The 22,237-nt window shown below is 40.8% G+C and overlaps 1 protein-coding gene across 1 annotated transcript in view; it reads left to right on the top strand.

Annotated features, from left to right (window-relative positions):
- Positions 1 to 22,237, top strand: part of Vwa8 (von Willebrand factor A domain containing 8) — a 342,755-nt gene that overhangs the window by 41,250 nt on the left and 279,268 nt on the right. Inside the window, 2 exon segments of the mRNA XM_028878597.2 lie at positions 6,749 to 6,879; positions 10,401 to 10,511. Coding sequence (XP_028734430.1) covers positions 6,749 to 6,879; positions 10,401 to 10,511 — 242 coding nt within the window.

The following is a 22,237-nucleotide window of genomic DNA, read 5'->3' as shown; positions in this document are numbered from 1 at the left end:
CACCAGTGCCGTGCTGTATTGATTCCGTCTTTCTCAGATGCAGAATCTAGATGTATATATGCCTGTGTTCACATATGTGTGATAAGATCTCTGAGGGGGACCATGTGGGTGGAGAAAGAAGGTAGGCAAGAGGAGGTAGGAAGGATGTGGAGACAGCAGGGTACAGACAATGATGCATATATAAGAAGGTGTTGTAAACAAAGGCCATTATTTTGTATACCTGTTAAAAATACAAAAGAGAAAGAAAATATACTGTACGTATTTTTGTTCCCATATTCACAAAGGAATATGTTATGGAAATGTTCTTATATCAAATACTTTATAAAGTTTGACTTTTAAAACATAACTTTTTAACATTACTTACTTATATGTGTGATGATAATTGGTGTACTCTAATAAAGCTTGCCTGAAGATCAGAGGACAAAACTAGCCACAGAATTAACCATAGAGGTCAGGCGCACACACACACACACACACACACACACACACACACACACACACACACCCCTTTTATTCTAGCACTCAGGAGGCAGAGATCCATCTGGATCTCTTTGAGTTTAAGGCCACACTGGGCTGCATGAGATTGATCTAGTCTAGGAGAGAAACAGAGCCAGGCAGTGGTGGTACACACCTTTAATCCCAGTATTTGGGAAGCACACACACCATTAATCTCAGCACTAGGAAGGTTGAGATAGGAAGTGAAATGGCTGGACAGAGAAAGGCATGTGCAGCGTGAGGAGACAGGAACTAAGAGCCTTTCAGCTGAGGACTCAGGGGCATTCGGTCAGAGGATTCGTGGAGTTGGCAAGGTGAGAAATGGCTGTGGCCTGTTCCTTTGTCTCTCTGGTCTTTCAGCATTTACCCCAGTAGCTGGCTCTGAGTTTTTAGACCATTTACAATTCATGCACCTCTGTGGTTAAAATGTTAAGACAACGTAAAATGTATATTGAGAAATCACATTCTTACCCTGTTGCCTTTCATAGTTCCAGGAATGTCTTCTCTTTGTATTTCTATGCAAATTCTAGGGATTATGTGCTCCCTTCACAAACAGTGGACAGTGTGATGCTTACTGTAATTTATGCTGCAATTTACTTAACTGTACATTGATGGGTTTTTCTGATTTTTAAGACAAGCCTCATCTGTGTGAAGTGTTACACTTTCCACCTAGTTTTGGTTGCAGCTGTATTGGTTGAAGACTCATCAGCTCACCTCACAGGACAGCCGCTTTATATACATGGAGGTTTTATATACGTATTGTTTCTTTTGGCATCTTGAAGGACCGTATTATCCTCATCTTTGTGTTCTTGATGCTCAGCATGTAATAGATCCTCACCAAATAGAGCTGTGGGAGTGATTTTATTTAGTTGTAAATAATGTGGACTTGGGCTTTGAACACGTCATTTTGTATTTTTGTATTACACACACACCACCACCTCCATGTCCTCACCCTTGCTGTCACTGCTTCCACGGACAGGTTGAAGCAAGTAAGTAGGTGACATTTTAGTAGCGTGTTCAGTTGCAGTGAGGAGGGCCACTGTGCTTTCTTTACAGTCTCTAAGGATCTTGGAGAATGACCAGACCCCTGGTAGCCTGGATTTAGGTCCTTCTGAGTAATTTTTTAAAAATGTACATGAATGTTTTGCTTGAATGTATATACGTGTGTACTGCATGCATGCCTGGTGCCCGTTAAGGTCGGAAAAGGGTGTCAGATCTCATGGAACTGTAGTTACAGGTGGTTGTTAGTCACCATGTGGGTACTGGGGACTGAATCCCAGTGCTCTAAGAGCAGCAGTGATAGTGACCACCAAGCTAGCCTCTGTGTATTTTTATGGGGGTGATTGTGCTGAGTACAATGAGACGTCACTGGAAAATCCCTAGTGCAAGCTCTGAGGATTAGCCTGTTCTAAGCTCTGTGTCCCGTTCTCTGTAATTTCTTCCGAGTCCACTCCTGGCCCAGCAGGTAATTTGAGCGTAAACTCAGTAGCCTGCTTGTGTCCACCTCGTCTACAGTGTACTTGCTGTCCAGACGCCCAGCAGGGAGGACTTTGCAGGTGAGGACGGACTTTTGCACACTGGGTTTTCACTGACTTGGACTAAACACGGCATTTTGGTAGCTGTAGTGTTCATGGTAGTCCTGTCTGCAAATATTAGCTTTCTCTGGAGAGTGAGAAAACGTAGACCCAGAATGGTCCAGATGCCTGTCCAGGGAAGCCGAGGACAGGACAAATAGCCACAGCTAGGACTGTTTGGCTCCAAATGCTTTTTCTTTTCACTATATTATATTGTTTTTCAGAATAAAAAATAGTTTTCAAGGGTTTATTATGAGGGAATTTGAACTGAGCTTAATTTTAATTTTAAGTCTTCACATAGATGAGAAATGGGCATCTACATGGGGAGAAAAATCATCATTCAGAGTTCCCTAATAAAATCAGTGTGAAGTACTTGAATATGACTGCGAAAGTAGTCAAAAGTAGTTATGACTTTATTTTTAGAAAAATGCTGGATAGGGCTTTAGTTAGCAATGTAACTCAACATGACCCAGATGTTTTATCTTTACAGGGAAAGGACAGCCTAGACTGTAAGATCAAGATCCACGATAGTGTTTGGACACCAGGCTGTTCTTAATGGACTCCTGGAAGGTAGTGAGTGGCATCTTGTGCCTGAAGTCACAGCTAGGGGTTTCTCTCATGCACAGGACCTGTTTACATTATGTTATGCATGGCAGTTTGGCAGTTTATTTTGCAGATGTTCGTAAATCTTAAATCTTGCTTCTATTTCTGGCATGCTTTTAAGTATGACTCATGTTTTCTTGAGGCTGTCCTAAAAATACTGCTGGTCTGAAGCATTAATGTGAAATCCACCACAGGCATCACACAGTACTGCATAATACTTGCCTTCTGTAGGGTAAGGCAGCTTCCCAGCCAATTAAAGGTGGAAGTGCTTTTAAGAATGTGCTGCACTAAAAATACCAAAAGGGAAAGTGGGAATTTTGTGGAAATATAATGTACAGAAATAACAGTGACTTTCAAATTCTAATAGAGGATGAAGCATATCATTAATGTCATTACAATAACAGAAACAAGACTAATGGTCAGAACAGCATTTGACGTAAATGCTAAATTTGGTGTAACCTGGTGGTAGGGAAAGTCTTGAGCCTGAAGGTGTCAAAAAGCTTTTGGAAGGAGGTGGCGAGATGGCTTCTTCCTAGGAAAAAGAGCTCTCTGCTTAGCTAGGCAACCTGAGTTTGATTCTCAGAACCCACACAGTGGAAGGAGAGGAACTGTCCATGCAAGCTGTCCTCTGACCTCACACGTGTGTGTGTGGCACATATGCTCACAAACACACACTTCAAAATGAATGAATGAATAAAGAAAAAAGAAAGAGAAAGAGAGAGAGAGAGAGAGAAGAAGAAGAAGAAGAAGAAGAAGAAGAAGAAGAAGAAGAAGGAGAAGAAGGAAGGAAGGAAGGAAAGAAGGAAGGAAGGAAGAAAGAAAGAAAGGAAGGAAGAAAGGAAAGAAGGAAGGAAGGAAGGAAGGAAGAAAGAAAGGCAGGCTTCTGGCGGGGTATGTGAGACAGGAGGAGTGGAATGCAAGCTTCCAGCTTGAGCAACTTAATTCCGATTTGGCTCTGACTTAGTCAACTTTATACAAATGGCGATACTCTCCAACGGTGATTTTCCCTTTGCAGAATGGGAGTGAACTTGCATAGCATTTACTTTACAAGCCCTTGATCTTTGTGCTTAGTTTAATTGTCACAACTCTGTAAGTACAATTATATCTATTAAATAGGGAAACTGGACACCAGGAGCTTAAATGATTTGATTAAGGTTACACAACTAATAAATATGAGAATTGGGATTTCAACCTAGACGGTGTAGCTCAAATCTGTCCTTACATAATGCTGCCTCTGCCAGCTAGGCCTGCTGTGAGATCTAAATGAGATACAGTGAAGAAAAATCACTTGTGTATTTATTTGGCACATGATAGGCAAGCAATGAATTACAGCCAATATTGCTTATATATTTTGACACAGTTTCACACCACAGAAAATGGGGCCCTGGGAATTGCACATACTCCTGTGAGTACTTATGGGAGCATCTTCCACGTCAGTGTGATGCTTGTGTGCTGAGGATCACTGGCTTGAGAGGCAACTGGCAATCTCAGCAACACCTTCGTCTGCTCTGGACTCTCCGGTGACGATGGTGCCATCACCCCTGCTGGCCAGAGTTAACCAGCGTGGAATAACTAAGGAGGCCAGCCTAGTTTTTAGCTCTTACCATTCTCCTGCCTCAGGTGTTGGGGATACACAAGTGTGAGCTACCACATTAAGCCCTATGACTGGGGGAAAAATAAAAGTAGGGAAACCTGGTCTTTGAGAAGACGTGTGGAACTAACTGTCAGGCACTAGACTCAGAACCCGCTTAGGATGAAGTGAGTGGTGAGCCCCGGTCCCAGGTCTATTGTAAGCACAAGACTGGAAGAGGTTGCTCATCCTAACTTGCCTCCCTAGCAGTTTCATCCTGCAGAAGGTTGGAGAGACTGAGAGCAAGTATATCTCAGGGCTTAATTGTGATTAATTGTAGAGTATTCATTAACAGTGCTTAAGTAATAAGAATAAATATAGAGCATTCTCAGTAAGAATGCCATTGGTCTCTTGGGCAGGATGGACTATCTTGGACATTACAATTAGCATCACCATGATAGTGTCTTTGATCACTCATCACTCTCCAAAACCTTGCTGCCACATCAAGCCCTAATACTAGAGGAAAATACTGTTATTGGGGGAAAAAATAAAAGTAGGAAAATATGGTCTTTGAGAAGATGTGCATAACTGTCAGGCACTAGATGTGATTATTTTTTTCACTCAATTATATATCTTTAAAGGTTTGGCATATTGTTGGAAGTAACCATTAAATGGATTTCACTTAAATGTTTTTAATATTTGCTTGTATTATAATAAGAAATCTTGGGGGTGGGACCCAGGCCTAAGCATGAAGGTCGGTTATGTTTGACATATCCCTATATATACAGCTTGAAGATAGTTTCAAACACTATGTTTAGTGCCTTTGTATTTTGACAGTGACTTGTTACATGAGGTTGAGTGTGAAATTTTCCACTGTGGTGTGACTTGGACACTCAAGAAAGTTTCACATTTTGGGGCATTTCAGACATCAAATTTTCATGTGAAAGATCCTCAACCTTTTGTAATAGTTTTTTCAGGTTTTGTTCTTACACAGTTAACTACTGTGTGCACGAGCAATCTCTTCCAGTTTTGTGCTTACACTAGACATGAGACCGGGGCTCCCATCACTCACTTTATCCTAAGTGGGTTCTGAATCTAGTGCATTTTATCCACTCTCCTGTCTTCTGTGCTGTTTGGAGCAGTACCCTTAAGACTTTTCTATTTTTCCTTTTCTTTTTATAATGGGATCTCATTATGTAGCCCTCGCTGGCCTGGAACTCACAGAGATCCTCTTGCCTTTGCCTCCCTACTGCTGGGGTCAAAGGTGTGTACCACAGCGCCTGGCCTTTTCTACATTTCCAGATGTACAAGACTGAGATTTTTTTCTTGTGTATTTAGGTGATGGACCCACTGGCTTATTGTGTGATTTACCTGTGAACAAACACAAATTAATTATATCAATTTAATCATTTCAGAAAATGCTTAGGTAGAAGTTGAACATGTTGATGATTTATTTAATTAATAGTAGACTTGGAACGGCCTTGTTTGGAGCAGTCTTATTCCAAAAGAATGGGGCTGTGGTCTGCTGTCCTGAGCATAACAGCCTCTACTCATCTTAGTTAGAGTAGCTGTGCCTCTCCACAGAGACCCTCCCCACACTGGGGCCTGTTGACCTTCTCTCAGAGGAGGAGGAGGCGGGAAGGGTCATCAGCCCCTCCCCTGAGATTGCAGCCAGCCCTTCTTCTGTGTTCTTCTTCTATATGTGTATAATCCTGCCGGATGATGTGGTCTTCAGCTGCTGGAGTGTATAGAGGATAGAGGCTATGAAGTGGGGGAGCTCTGTCTGTAAATCAGTGAAGAAGTCATATCCATGTTGAGTGGGACTTCTTGGTGTTGTGGGGGCCACTCACATTCCTATAAATAGCTTCACATCCATCCTCCAGTAAGTAAAGTCAATAGACTCATTACGTCACCAAACTGGACATGGACAGAACTATTCTTTTGGTCTGTTATTGATGCCCAATCTATTGTGAGTAGACATTTGTCTTCGCCTTCCTAGGAAAAGCTTATGCACCAAATGATGCAGAGTAGACTTGAATTATAGATTCCTCTGGGTGTCTCCCAACTATTGCAACTTTATACTAGTGCAGACTCCAGCTTTTCATGTCTGTAATGATCACTATTTGTCTGGGATCACTGGCCATATCTCCCTTTGGAATAAAAAGGTTAGGCTTTGAAACTGATAAAATAATGACACTAGTTCCTCACTCATCTATAAAAAGCACTTTCATTCCTTTAAGAACACCTATAAATGACTATACCAGTGTTCTCATGTGCTTTGAAATGTAGGATATATGACCCTTTGATGTCTGTTTGATATTTTTTCCTGTTTTAGCATTGATAATATTTTAATGTGAAACTGAAATGTTGGTATCATTTATACTCTATCCATCCAAATGCATATTTTCATTACATAGTCTACATTATTTGGTGATTTTATAGTTATAAATGTATAGTAAAGCTATGATTGTTAAATTTGCATGTCATTTTTTTCTTTTCTTCAAAGTTTCAGACTCTCCAGCTCAGTCCATAGTCCAGCATCTGAGATGGATAATGCAGAAGGATCTGCTGGGGCAAGATATCTTTCTCATAGGACCTCCGGGGCCTCTTCGGCGCTCTGTTGCCATGCAGTACTTGGTGAGCACTCAGTTCTCGTCACTTCCTAAGAGTCTTAACTTTGATAAAGGGAATGATAATGTAAGTGAAGGTGAAGAATTTATAAAACTATCAGGATTAGCTACATTAGGATAAGCACTGTCGTCAGGCAATGACTGGTTCATAAAGAGCTCAGCAGAAGTTGCTTGGGAATCCTGTATGCATTGACCTTTCATAACAGTAGCATACAGATATATACATATATACATACATGTGTGTGTGTGTATTCTGTAATGAGAAAGAAAGCCTTCCACTTTCAGTAGAAAAGAAATATAAGGCTGGGTGGTGGTGGTGGAGCACGTCTTTAATCCTAGCCCTTGAGAGGCAGAGCCAGGCGGATCTCTGTGAGTTCAAGGCCAGCCTGGTCTACAGAGCAAGATCCAGGACTGGCACCAAAGCTACACAGAGAAACCCTGTCTTGAAAAAACCAAAAACAACAACAAGAAGAAAGAGGAGTAAATATAAATCCAGGCAGTGAGTAGTGAGCAGACATAATCAGCAACTCTGAGACTGTAAAACCCAACACTACTGTCCTCCTCCCCAAGCTCTTACTTTTAAGTTACTTAGTGAATTTTTTCCTTATCTCAGGTTCACAACTTAAAAACGAAGCAGTTCCTTTCACGTTTTGAAGTCGTGTGGTTTTCAGAGGGAGCCCAAGGAAAGGGCATTGTTAATGTCATAGCCACATACTGCTTTTTCTCCTGTTTAACAGCCGAGAAAACAAACGAACAAAGACTGCCTTATCCATTCAGTCTTTAGCTAGAAAATGATGGAGTTAGACTTGAAGCCCCATTTCACCTCTTTGACACGGTGTTCTCTTGAATATCATAGTTCTTTAAGAACTGTTAAGTGAACCGAAATCTTCAGATCTCAGTGCCAATGAGAACATTGAAAGGCCTTTCTGCTATCCTGTTAGCATTAATAGGCATTGTGCTACTTATTTAGGCAAGAGTGATCCTCAGATGAAGTTGTGTTCTGAAGACAACTTCTTAGAATGGAGAAAAAAACCCTTGTTAAAACTTCCTTGTGATTTAATAGCAAAAGACAAAAAAAAAAAAAAAAAAAAAAAAAAAAAAAAAAAAAAAAAAAAAAAAACTTCCGTGTGTTATTTATTATTGCAGAATTGATTTCTATGTTGTTGGAATCTGTTTTATATACTTTACCTCAGTGGCACATTTAGTGTATCTTTTATTTTTAAAAACATTTTTTTTTGCATGTGAGCGTGTATGTATGTGTGTTATGTGTATGCATGCACATACACACTCATGTGTGCACATGTATGTGAATGCTCCCTGAGGCCAGAGGATGCATCAAGAGCTGGAGTTAGGAGGATGTGGAACTCCAGTCCTAAGAGCAGGGAGTGCTCTTGACTGCTGAGCTCTCTGTCCAGGCCCAAGTTTACTGTAGAACTTTCAAGTATATGTGGCCAGAATGACAGAAGTAACTGGACAAATCAGAACCAGAACCCTTACTAGCCCGTAACTTTTACATCAGAATCAGCGTGTGAAGTGTAACCTGCCACTACAGCATTGGCCTTAGTTAGTACATAAGGCAACATGTCTTGTCTAAGAATGAGGGACTTTTACCCACTCATTTCAAAGACTGTGATAACTCATTGAGATTTTATTTTTGGCCAGGCTTTGAAGTTGTTAGAATTGTGGATTGTACCAAGTGAAGGTACCTTGGTTCAATTCCCAGCACCCACATGGCAGTCACAACTGTCTGTAACTCTAGTTCCAGGGGATCTGACACCCTCACACCAGTGCACATAAAATAAATTTAAATAAATTTAAAAAAAATGCTGGCATGTGTGAACTTTTATCCCTGTACTCAGAAGGCAGAGGATTGCTGAGTTTGAGGCTAGCCTTGTCTATAGAGCGAGTTTCAGAACAGCCAGGTCTACACACACACACACACACACACACACACACACACACACACACACACACACACACACCTGTTTTTAAAAACCACATACAGTTTTGCCAGTCATTGTGAATGAAAAGGGTTTTTAGGGAGGGGAGTTACATTCAGCCATTCAAGTAGCAGACATGATGTTATTAGTGATGTGTTCTGGAAGGAAGAAGCGGGTATCTGCTAAAAGGAGAAAATTTATTCCAGAATTGTCTCTTGCAGACAGACAATTCATTTATATTTAGGAAAATATCATTTGATATTATTACATCTTTATGACTGCATCTTCTCTATTTTAAACTTTTGCCTCTTTTTCGTTATACTGGAGACTACGGCAGTCTGGAACAAAGAGATTTAAAAGAACTGAATGACAGTCAAGTATTGTTCCGTGATGTGAAACAGGGATTCGTTGCAAGGAAACACAATCCACTGTGTGGAAATCTGCTTCTCCAGTGATGACACATCTGTCAACTTTTCCCTTTACCCTTAAGTAAATTAATTTCTATGATTTGTAGAAGTTTACTGTACCCCGTATTTGATTGGAGAATGTCATTGTTCTTAATTCATCGTTGTAAAAGCAAGGGCAATGCACTTCGCTGTTAGGTTATAGCAAAATGATTTTACAAGTAGGTAAACTGCTCTGAGAATGTATAGCTTCTGGATGCCCTTCCTTCCCCCTTGATCACATCATGTTTTGGGGGGTAGATGGTTTTTTCTTCTCTCCCTTTTTTAGCTTCCTCTTCCTCTTGTTCTTTTTTGTCTCCTTCAGCTGTTGATTTCTATTCTTTGTTTCACACTTGGTAAAGTATCTAACAATGATACTATATTCAATTGCTAAACCTTGGACTATGGAGTAAATGAATTGAAACCACACTTAAAAAAAAGATAAATATTACTTACAGAAATTTGTTATGATTTGTAGGAAAGTTGCCCAATAATTATTCATGGTATTTGAAAAAGAATTCAACAGGATAAACTTAGGTTTTCAGGATTCAATTTTGATTCTTATTACTTAAGTAGTAGGATGGAATACAGTAAAAATGAAGCCCTAAGGATATGTGTGTACATGTGTGTAAGCACAATGTGTGTGTTTGTGCATGCATGTCTGTGAGCAAATGTATTTATGCATGTGTGCATATGTATGTGTGCATGTGTGAGTACATGTGCTTGTTTGTATATGTATATGCATGTGTGAATGTGTGTGTGCGTGTGTGTGTGTGTGTGTGTGTGTGCGGTGTGCTGTGTATGTGTGTTCTGTTCCTGTTTTGAGGAGAAGTTTTGAGACAGTGTCTCTTATATAGACCTGGCTGGCCTGGAACTTGCTATGTAGGCCAAGCTGGCCTTGAGCTCACAGTGATCCATCTGCCTCAGCCTCTCAGGTGCTGGGATTGAAGACAAGCCCTGCCATACTCAGCATTTGTATATTTTAGTATCCATTTATTGAATTTTTTTCAGACTCCAACTATTTTGAATCTATAATTACAGTTATGATGCTCTTCTCTGGGCAGGGCCTCTGTGGGATATGTTGCTCTAAATTGTAGGCTGGTCATTTGGTTTTAGCTCTGGAGTAACTGCGCTGTGTTCTACAGGAGCTGACCAAACGAGAGGTGGAATACATCGCCCTGTCACGAGACACCACCGAAACCGACCTCAAGCAGCGCCGGGAGATCCGAGCAGGCACAGCCTTCTACATCGACCAGGCAAGCTCTTACCCTCCAGCTTGCAACTGATTACTCCAGGGTTATGTGGAACTGACTTTTAAAATGGCAAGAGAGTCTCTTGTGTCAGTGAAAGTCAGATTCGATCTAGGGTCCAATGTTCTTGTTCTTAGAAGTGGCTCGCTCTAGCTCTGGAGGAGAGAACTTGGGTGAAGTCACTGGTGCTCGCTCATGTCAGCTAAAGTCCAGGATTTCTTCCTTTTCAGTGGCTGCTTATAACATGCTTGCAGATACTTCATTTTCTACAGAAAAGCTATTATGGCTGCTTTAATATAGGAGCATCCCTAGCACATGAACATAACTATTTTCAATCTAAAGCTGAATTAGATGTGGATTAAAGCACATGAAATGAAATATTTCCAGGAATTATAACTTTGTGTGTGTGTGTGGGGGGGACGACTTGTCTTAGATGCTGATAATCAACTAAAATAATATTTTATGAATATGAGGAAGGATATTATTTCTTTCTTAAAACATATTGCATAAACTATTAAATGTTCTTTCAAATGCCTCACAGAATATAGGATAAAGACTATAAATAATCAAGTTATACAGAAAACATTTGTAGTAACCATTGAGTTCATGGGGATATACTTGGCTCCCTTATTTACAAATACTGCAAGTTAAAACATAAAATGTAGCGGCGTGGGGCACGCCTTAATCAGACTTGGGAGCAGGCAGGCGATCTTTTGAGTTGAGCTGGTACCAATGAGCTCAGAAAGGCAAAGTAACAGAGAACTGTCTCGAAAACAAAAAAAAAAAAAACATAAAATGTCTAGCTTTAATGAATTCACTGATGTCCATTGTTAATAGAAAAGATGAGAAGAATCAACAGCTTTGCCACTGGAGGCCTCAGAAGCTGATGCCTCTACATCATTAACACCATCTCTCAACAAAAGATACTGCACATGGATTTGGATTCAACAGTTATATTTCCAACATTCTTTTTCTCCCAAATGTGTGTGAGGGATCTCTTTGACCTACACAGGCAACAGAGAGACTGTGGGAGGCAAGAAGGCCCAGTGGCCAATGTTGGTTCAAACTTTGGAAGTCTGACCCTGAGTTTTTATTTTGGCATATTTAAACACGCACAATCTGGTGAGAACTGTTCTTGTGATGACTAACTCAATCCTGCATGCCCAACAAAGCATGTCTAAATCTCCGAGGAACAAAGTCAGCTAAACACATATCAAAAATGATTACATCAAAACTCTTGGTAAAGTACATGTGACACTGTCCATACAGATAGGTTCTGTAGATTGACGAGAAAAACAAGTTTGCAAGAATGGTCTGGAAGAGGGTCTGGGGCTGGAAAGTCTCCAGCCACACAGATTGAGTCAAGCTCACCAGGCTAGAATGCACGTCTGCTCCAGCCTTCTGGGTAGAAAACAGGTTTTTCATTCCTTCCCTTGAAGAAACAACTCTGTGTGCTTAATATTCCAGGTTCCCCTAGCATGTGTCGGTGAGCACAGAGATCTCTGTGCCCTCTACACAAATATGTTCAAAAGAACAAAGTTCTACAATATTTGTTGTAGTATGTTCAAAATCAGAAAACTAATTGAAAACAGTAATGACACATATTGAAGAGGTTAATGAAATAAATCATTGTAAACCTTTGTAACCACTAAATAAACCACTGTGGCAATTAAAAAGATTGAAATGAGGCTGGACTGTAGCGTTATGAAAAAGTAGTTGCCTGGCAGGTACGAGGACCTGGGTTTAAGTCCTAGTGCACACGTGTGCATGCACAACATGGGTTGAGGCACTAGTTCTCCTAATAAGAAGTCCAGAGTATGAGTGGGAAGAATTGGTAAGACAGTATATGATCTCATTTGTGATAGAAGAACACGTCTGTTCTTGTGCACACTGAAATCTTCCAGAAGCTGCACAAGGAGCTAGAGTTGTAGATGTAAGATTAGAAACCTGGAGTGAGATCAACTGTTTCTGTTGTGTCTCTGTAACCAGAATACCCTACAGGGACAGCTAAGGGAGGAGCTCATTGCTCTCAACGGTTTCTGAGTGCTTTCAGTCCAGTCTGGCAGGGAAGTCCCAGTGGTGGAGTGGGTGCCAGAGACTGTTCTGTGCTCATAGACCAGGAAGCAGGAAGAGAGTGGGCTGTAACCAGGGGCTGGAGTCGAACCTTCAAAGACTTGCCTGGAGTGGTTCAATTCCATCCGCCAGGCTCCACCTCCCACCAGTTCCAGTTTCCTGAAACAGTACTGCCAGCTGGGAATAAGTGTTCGAAACGTGGCCTGTAGGGGCATTTCTGTTGTGAATCATAGGATCTGGGGAGCTGGGGAGGGGGTGGTTGTTTTAAGAGTGCGTTAGTGCGTGCGTGCATGTGTGTGCATGCTTGCCTATTTTCAGACAAAAGTTCTGCCCCAACTCCCAAGTAATCTGGTTTATAAGTACCCCACCACAGCAAGCTCTTTGTGAAGTTTAAAGGTTTTTTTGTTTTGTTTTTAATGGGCACATTCTTTATAATTAAGAGTATAATGCTGAGTGTAAGTGTTTTGTGGAACACAATATTCACATTTCTTGAATTAGCTGACTGTTACCAAATGAAAAATGTACGTAAAATGAAGATACTTGGCAGTCACATGAAGTGATGGCAGCCAGACGTAGTATTATTAGTATGAAAGCCTGAAACCTTCACCTTTCCCACAATTAAAAAAAAAAAAACAACCCTTCTTGGATGATGCTCGTGAGTGCATTTGAAAGGAACCTCTCTGAGAACTGCTTGTGCTCACGGACGTTGGGTTCTGATGCCAGAGGTTGACAGCTGTGGCTTGTGATTTCCTAACCGACTCTCCAGTCTTATCGTGGGTTTTAATGTGTCTTCTACTTTAAAAGTGGCTTTGACTTTGCAGAAATGGAATTACTTTAGGAAGCTAAGTTTTTTGATGAGCTGAAGATTTTTTTGTTTGTGAATTTTAATTATCTTTAAAATTTTTTTTTTTTTTTTGGATTGGAGAGATGGCTTAGTAGCTAAGAGCACCAGCTACTCTTCTAGAGGTTCAATTCTGAGCACCCACAGTTTTGGGGGCTCGCAGTTGTCTGTAACTCCAGTCCAAGGGGATCTGACACCCTCTTCTGGCCTCTGAGGACTCCAGGAATGCATGAGGTTCATAGTCATTCTAGCCTACAAAATACTCACACATATAAAATAAAATTTAAAAAATTCTTAACAGTTATTTTATTGATGCGTATTCATTGCAAGATTTATTTTCTTTTGAAATTTATTTTATATTCATGGGTATTTTATTTTACCTGTGTCTTGTGCACCTCATGCCTACAGAGCCCATAAAGACAAAAGAGGGCATCAGATCCCCTGGGACTGGAGTTACAGACAGTTGTGAGCTGCCATGTGAGTGCTGGGAATCAAACCCTGCACTCTGGAAGAATAGTCTGTGTTCTTAACTGCTGAGTCATCTCTCCAGTCCAAAATGTAAATTATTTTCATGAAATTTCTGCCATTCTTAAAAAACAAAAAATGTCTTTTCAGATGACACATATTTCACAGCTGCTACAGTCTATAAAATGTTTGAAGAACCATATAAATGTATGGTGTATTTTACACTCCCTGCTTTCTTGGTGAAGCTTACTTATGATGCACATTGGTTCTTAGCATGCTGTAGCACACAGACACCTTCCGAGCCTGTGCCTGAATATAGGCATGTGGGCATATTGGCTCTTTCAATTGCCTCGGACTCTTTTGAGGTTTAGACATTTAAATTTATATTTTTCTGGTTGACGGGCCCTTGCTTAAAGGCATGCAATTACTTCATAACAAAATAAAATCCAAACTCTGTAACACAGCCTAACATGGCATCAACATGTGAACTCCCCTTGGCTTCCACATTTATTGTCTGCTTTTTCCTATTAGAATATAGTCATCTCTGGCACTCAAAACTGGAACACAACTGGCCAACCTTGGCAATTTTTTTAAGTAAATTGAAAAGAAAAAGGCATGACTAAGAAGAGTTGGCTTTCCTGTGGACAAGTCATTGATCCTTAAGAAAAACTTATTTTTATTTTATGTATATGTGCCAGTGTGTGCTACCTGTGTGTGAGGCCTACAGAGATCAGAGAGGGTGACAGTCTTCAGGAACTGCACTTATAAGTGGTTGAGTGTGTGTGCTAGGAGCTGAGTCCAGAGCCTCTGGAATTGCAGCAAGCTCTCTTTCTGCTGGGCTGTCTCTCCATCCAAATATCGACTCTTTAAATGTCTATTTTGAATTATCACAAGGTATAATTCCCATTTGAATTCTAGGTAGACAAAGCTGCTAATTGATTGCCACCTAGGCACACTGTAAAACCCTAAGTCCTTTAAGAAATCCTTTTATTTCCTTAATATCCGTTCTTTTCTTTTCTTTCTTTATTACAGAATTCAGAACATTTTATTTAGTATGATTTCAGTAAAACTGAGCTGAGGAAAAAGCAGCAGCATTTATAAACACTTGTAAAAGAGAATAAAATGAATAAAGATGCTTAGATAAGTTCAGAGTTGCCTCCCCATTTAATGCCTGACTTTGAGTAGGCATTTTTTATTAATAATTTATTTACATCCTGACTGCAGTTTCCCCTCCCTCCTCTCCTCCCCTCCCCTCCCCACCTCCCCTCTACCTTTTTAACCACTGAATTTGAGTCCTCTTCCCTCCTCTCTTCCCCTCCCCTCCCCCCACCTCCCCTCTACTTTTTTTTTTTTTTTTTTTTTTTTTTTTTTTTTTTTTTTGGTTTTTCGAGACAGGGTTTCTCTGTGTAGCTTTGCGCCTTTCCTGGAACTCACTTGGTAGCCCGGGCTAGCCTCGAACTCACAGAGATCCGCCTTGCTCTGCCTCCCGAGTGCTGGGATTTAGTCACCACCAGGTAATGCCGTAACCTGATAGATCAACAGATGAAACAATGCCTGTAGCTATCCACGAGTAATGGGAGAACATTTGTCATTTTCAGTGTGGTTAATATGTTACGATGTCCATGTTATATTAGGGATTTTAAATGACTTGTTATATTCTTTACAAAGACAAATACTATGAATATTTTCTATAGTTTTCTGTCCATAAGCATATGTATTTATCATAATATATTTTTTTTATAATAATTTTTACAAAAATGGAATATCATATATGAAATTTCAGCATTCCTTTTTATACATGGTATCTTTTTAAATTAAGAGACATTCAGTATTTCTTTGAAATATGTTATTTAAATATCTGTACAATAGTTCACCAATAGTAATAGTAATAGTAAAAATATATGCTTTTATATAATAGTAATAGTAAAATTACATAATAATAATAATAAATAGTAAATACAAATAGTAATAGTACAAATAGAGTAGTGAAATTATATATGTTCCATTTTGTGTGCCCTCTCATATTGCCAACCATGAAATTTATTGTGGCTTCTCAATATTACAAGTAACGTTTGTTGAATATTGTTGTACTTAAATCGTGTTATGATCTGATGAGTGGTGTGGATCCTAGAAGTACAATTCTTTTGTTTGTTTGTTTTTGTTTTTTCGAGACAGGGTCTCTCTCTGTGTAGCTTTGCGCCTTTCTTGGAACTTGCTTTGTAGACCAGGCTGGCCTTGAACGCACAGAAATCCACCTGCCTCTGCTTCCTGAGTGCTGGGCTTAAAAGTGTGCACCACCACCGCCTGGCTTAGAAGTACAATTCTTAATGGGCAGAGTGGGACTTTTTAAAGATCCCCACATTTATGGCCAGCTTTCTTTCCAGGAAGGACACCCACTCATGCTCTTAACAGTGCACATTGCTTCATGGAGTCTTGTCATCATTGGGTCTCTGTATACTTCTCAAAATTGACAGGCTTTAACTTGCATTTCTGACTTTTACGTAGGTTGTAATTTTTAGAATTCATTGGCTATCACTTCACTAATCTCCCAGTCAGTGGAAAAGGAGAGCAGTACTGACAGAGAAAGTCAGAGCTCCTCAGGAAGATGCTGGACTCTGCCTCAGGCATCACTGTAAAGGTTTGCTGCAGTTGCCCAGTTGCTACAAAGGTCCTGTTAGTATTCCATGGGAATCTTCTCGATGCCTTTGTAAGGCTCAGGGAGGACCTGCGCAGAGCAAACTGTGAAAACCATCACTTGGACACCCGCTGAGCAATAAGGAGACCATATCAATATTTTGCCCACATTTTAACTTTCATTCACCCTAGAAGGTAAACTAACCTAGAAAACAGAAAACTAAACCAAATTCTCCAATCACTGTTTTGTAATCTTGCCAGAATTTTCTTGTGAACTTGATGTTGTCATTAATGTTGTGATTGTCACATGACTCCAAAGAGCTGGGGTAAAAAAGACTTTTAAGTCAGGTTTATAATTGCTTATGTTATTCAAGTACAAGGAAACAAAGATTAGCTATAGTACAAATAATTTACATTTATAATTTTACCCTGACAAAGAGGAGATTGATCTTTAACCCCAAATGGTTTGGGGAGTAGAAAGACAAGATTGAATGATTTCTAAGTCAGGCACTCATTATATTGTAGTCTTGTTAAATTCCTTTATGTGGTAATGTGAAATTCAATGATGTATATAGTACATATTTAGTATGAAGCACAGAGTAAACACTTATATAAGATTTTAATGTATTCTCTTCTATTTTAGATTATTTTTGATCTTCATTGTTAATAGAAAAAAAATGCCCCAAGTCTTTAAAAAAGCAAAATCACATCATTCAAATGTTACAGGTCATAAAAGCAACTCTTAATAAATTGAACCACATCATGCCATCGATCAGAAATGAGAGTTTTATCTTGTCTAAATGCCTTTCATTGACTGGAACAGACAAGGAGGCATAGACCCCATCTCATCCATGGATTCTGAAGCATATTTTCCTCATATACTTATTGAACTTACAAAGTTGTATTCTGGAAACTCATTCATGGGTGAAATATTTGAAATTTGGAAAACATCTCCACATGGAAACAAGGTTATGAAGAGTGGCTAGGTTCTGGCACTTTTGCCAGACTATTTCCAACTCCACTGTTTTGTGCTATAATTATCACAGTTGGGAAAATTCTGTCTTTATTCTGGCGTTTCTGGCAATCAGAGCTCAGGCCTTGGCCCTGGCTCTTAATTGTGTCGCTCTTGTGCTGACACCAACTCTTCCCTGTCTATTTAGTATGAACTGTGTGGTAGATTGGTGAGATCAAGGTTAAGAATATCCAGTGAGATGGCGAGGAGACGTTGTCCCTGTCTTACAGATGAGATAACAGGCCTCCATGGCTAGAGTCACAGAACTGACTAGTAGCAGAGAGAGGATGTGAGTCTATTACTTCACCCAGAAGTCATGATGCTGGCCATTGACAGCGGCGGTGACCACGTACTGCTGCTCATCATTGTAACAATACCTTTTTTTTTTTTTTTTTTTTTAAAGGAAATTAGGCTTGGCTTTAATTGTTACATTAATAACTGAATGTCAGTGCCATGTAATTATGTATTTGCAGTTTATTTGGGTCAGATATTATAATCAAGGCAAAATGAATTATGCTTTGTATTTGTAAAAATAGGTCATTTAGCTTCCTTGATTGGGTCATAGTTCTAAGGAGGCCAAGGCCATAGAGTTCATGCATGTGCAGATTAAAACTATACCTAAGGGTATTCCTGCTACAAATTAGCCCTTACCTTGTCCAGTTATCTTTTTTTTTTTTGACAAAAAGAGAACATTGTTTAGTAAACACATATTAATATTAGTTATTCAGGTTGTTCTAGACTCTGAAATGAATCCATGAGGTATATAAGGATAAGAACAAACAAAATTCTCGTGGTAAGGCATTCAGAGTTCTTTCCACTAGCTTCTTGAAACATAGTATGCTGTCATGTATTGGCATCCTCCTGTGAATATCACACCTGAACCGAGCTCCTTTCTAATATAACCCAGTACCTACTGATCATCACCTTCTTTCCCTGATCTCCCCTGCTCTCTTGGCCATTGGTAACCACCAGATAAAGTTCTTTAGATTCTGTATGTAAGTAAGATCATGTGGAACTTGTCTTCTGTGTCTGGGTTATTTATTCCAGTGGTTTCTAGTTCTATCTGTGTCTTACAAAAAAACAGGAGTAAGTCAGTCCCTCCCTCCCTCCCTCCCTCCCTCCCTCTCCCTCCCTCCCTTCCTTCCTTTTTTTTAAAGTATTGTTGACTAATATCCACTGGTTGGTGATTTTTTTTTTCTTCCCCAAGACAGGATCTCACTATGTAGCCCTGGCTATCCTGTAGCTCACTGTGTAGACCAGGCTGGCCTTGAACTCACAGAGATTTCTTTGCCTCTGCCTCCCAAGTGTTGGAGTTAAAGTTGTGTGCCACTATACCACATCACTGATTGCTTCTTGATAACTTGCTGTGTTCTGGGGGTTATCTCATTTGATTTTTAACCTCATTGAAAGAATGAAGGCCCAAAGGTGAACCTGACTACACCAAGTCATCCATGGAAAGTAAATAGGAAGAGTAACTTACTGCAGCTTTGTGTTACTGTAACAGAATGCCCGAGACTGGGATAAGGACCAGAAAGTTATTTGGCTCACAGCTCTGAAAGCTGGCAAGTCCAAGATTGAGGAGGGGCTTTTATCTGAGGAGAGCTTTCTTGACAGAAAGGTAGAAGGGCAAAGAGCATGGAAGAGGGGCAGGAAGAAAGAAAAGGAATAAAAAAGATAGTTGAGAGAAGATACAGGCCAGATTCATCCTTTGCATATAACTAACCCACATTTAAGGTAATGGCATTAATCCGTTCATGGTAAGTAGCCTTCAAAACCTAATTACCCTTTAAAGACCCCAGGTCTTAACCTGTTGCATTGAGGATTAAGTATCGGACTCATGTTCCTTGAGAGACACATTCAGACTAGAGCAGCAAACAAAAAATAGTCTATCCTATCTGATATTTATTTGTGCTGTTCGGTGGAGAAAAGGTTTACTCTTCTGATATTTTAAAATGAAGGTCTGGGGCTGGGGAGATGGTTGAGCTCCGTAGAGTGCCTACTGCACAGTATGAAGTCCTGAGTGTGGATTCCTTGCGCCCGTATACTAACCAGGCAGTTCCATATCTGTAACCCTAGTGCTGGGGGGCAGGTGGGGTGGAGACAGGGCAGATAGAGGCCGATCTCTTGAACTTGCCGGCCAGCTGGTGTAGCAGAATTTGTGAGTTCAAGACTCAGGACCCTGTCTCAAAAAATAAAATGGAGAGTGATTGGAGACACTCAGTGTTGACCTTGGGTTTCCGTGCTTACGTGTGTACTTGCACTTATATGTGTACATACACACTCACAGAGTAAAAACCTTACATTGTAAGTTTTCATTTTTCTCCCTCCCGCCCCCTGCAGTACTTTTACACTATAGTTTTTTGAGTAAATGGGAAGCTTTTTGAAATCTATTTTCATTAAATAATGACTGTGTTAGCAGTGATTTACATTTTAATAAATAGCATTACTTTTTTGTTCTAGTACTGCTTTGATATTGAAATTGTTACATTCTGGATACCCCTTGAGGATGCTATCATTTTGTAAATGAGGCCACAGACTTCCAGATTAATTACTTGCCTCAGGTCTTATCAAATTGGAAGCAAATCTAGAACAGGCCATGGACCTGCTTTTCCTTTGGACTCCTTTATGTCCACGGAAAGGTCGGGTTATTAAAGCCGAGGTATGAGCTAGCTGGGTCAGCAGGATCTTACTATGTTTTTTCCTGATTTTTATTTGACAGAATTAGGTCCCTGTCTCTTGACAGACAAGAAAGACTCTTTGAAGTTGGTGACTGCTCTTCTGAGAGACTGCCACAGCTAGTCATGCCATAAAAAGGCATGTGCACTGCTCTTTTATAGTTTTGAAAATCTCAAGAGAAAATGCACAGTGTTTACCAGTCTGTATAGAAAAGCTTCATGGTACCCGGAGTAATTTTCTCAAGCTCGTACTTAACCTTGTTCTGTTCTCACAGCAAATGTAGGCGTAGACAGCAGTGTCCTTCCTTTATCCCGGGCTTATGTAACGGTGTTCCTTAACCGAGCAGTTGTGTTGCTAATCCATAAATGTGTGTGGCCTGCGGTGACCAGCTTTATGACAGCTGTAGAGGTGAGGGCTCTCCTCTGAGGACCAGTGGATCTTGCTAGGGAGATGCAGCGCGTACAGGGCAGGCCAGCATCACTCCTTCTCACATCAGTAATGAGCAGACATGGGCCAGAGGGGACATCACTGAGGGAGGGCGAGATGCTTGTCCTGTATCGGGCACAATGTGTAGCATTTTTTTTTTTCTATCCAACTAAGTGGAAGCTTATACATGGCCCGGAACATCATTGGTATGTTAAAGTACTTTCTTATTGTTAAATTTTATTCTCTGTAAATGTAATCAGATTATGGTAATAAAGTCTGAAAGTGCTGATTAAAGCATCTAAATAATGCCATAGGCACTTACAGAGGCGGCATCAGGAAGTGGTTTGGTAACCGAGGCAGTGACTAGTACTGGCTCGTTAAGTCCAGTGCCTCTGATTTCCTTACCACAGAGCATGTGCCTAGGGCCCTTTCCCGTCAGCTAACGCTCTTGTCTACCACCTCGAAAGTTTAAATATGCACCCCAATTTGTGAACTTCAGGGACTTGACCCGTCTGGAGAGGCAGGGAACGAAGACAGACACATGTCCAGAGAAGCTGGGCTTGGGCGGGCTGGGCTCACTGCAGTGGAGCAGTACCACCCACCCCACCCCCCTGAAGCTCAGCGTGTTCATTATGGACAGCACAGGCGGAGGGTTGGCTAGTAGTTGGCAGTCTGTAAGCAGCGGCCTCCATTGCAGCGACCCCGGGGGAGGCTGCAGTTGCCGGTTTTGTGCTGACTGGTCAATCGTTGGTCAACATTTGTACTGCACACACTGAGAAGGATTTGCCAGCCCTCTGAGCTTGGGGTAGGGGGAGGCTTTGGCAGTCCCCGTGGGTCTGAGGTCCTTGACATGGCCGTGCCCATGTCAACAATATGAGTTTACTCAGGGCTTCCTCGGCTCCCCCCCCCCCCCAATGTGCACGTAGATAGGAACTGAATGCTTCTGACTTACAACCGTGTTACCAGAGGTCACATGAGAAGTTAAAAATCTTTTTTGATTCTTTGCTTGTCATTATTTTATTTTTTCTTCCCTTTACAGAATTTATTGTTTTTAAAGTTTATAATTGTGTTGGTTTATTTTTGTCACAAACTGGGGTCCCTCCACCAGATTGGCCAGTGGGCATGTGAGTGAGGCATTTTCTTGATTGCTAATTATGTAAGAAAGCCTAACCCACCATGGGCAGTGCCATCCCTAAGCAGTTCCGTCTGGGTTGTATAAGAAAGGTAGCTGTGGATCTCTGCATCCGCTTCCATCAGTCACTGGACAAAGGCTCTCTGATGACAATTAGGGTAGTTACCAGTCTGATTCCAGGAGATGGCCAGTTCAGGTGACCTATCCACTATTACTAGGAGTCTTAGCTGGGGTCATCCGTGTGGATTCCTGGGAGTTTACTTTGTACCAGGTTCCTACCTGACCCTCCAAATGGCCCCCTTCCCCATAAAGACATCTCTTTCATTACTTTCTCTCTCTATCTTGACCCAACCCAGGCAAGCACTGGGCCAAGCTCTGGAAATGCTGTTGAAGAGAGGGGGGAAGGATTGTATGAGCCAGGGGCTCAAGGTCATTACAAGGGAACCCACAGAGACAACTCACCTGGCCTCATA

The sequence above is a fragment of the Peromyscus leucopus genome, chromosome 9 (assembly GCF_004664715.2).
Source record: "Peromyscus leucopus breed LL Stock chromosome 9, UCI_PerLeu_2.1, whole genome shotgun sequence".
Classification (NCBI taxonomy): domain Eukaryota; kingdom Metazoa; phylum Chordata; class Mammalia; order Rodentia; family Cricetidae; genus Peromyscus; species Peromyscus leucopus.
The sequence above is the reverse complement of the archived record's forward strand: the minus strand, read 5'-3'. Positions and strand labels throughout refer to the sequence as shown.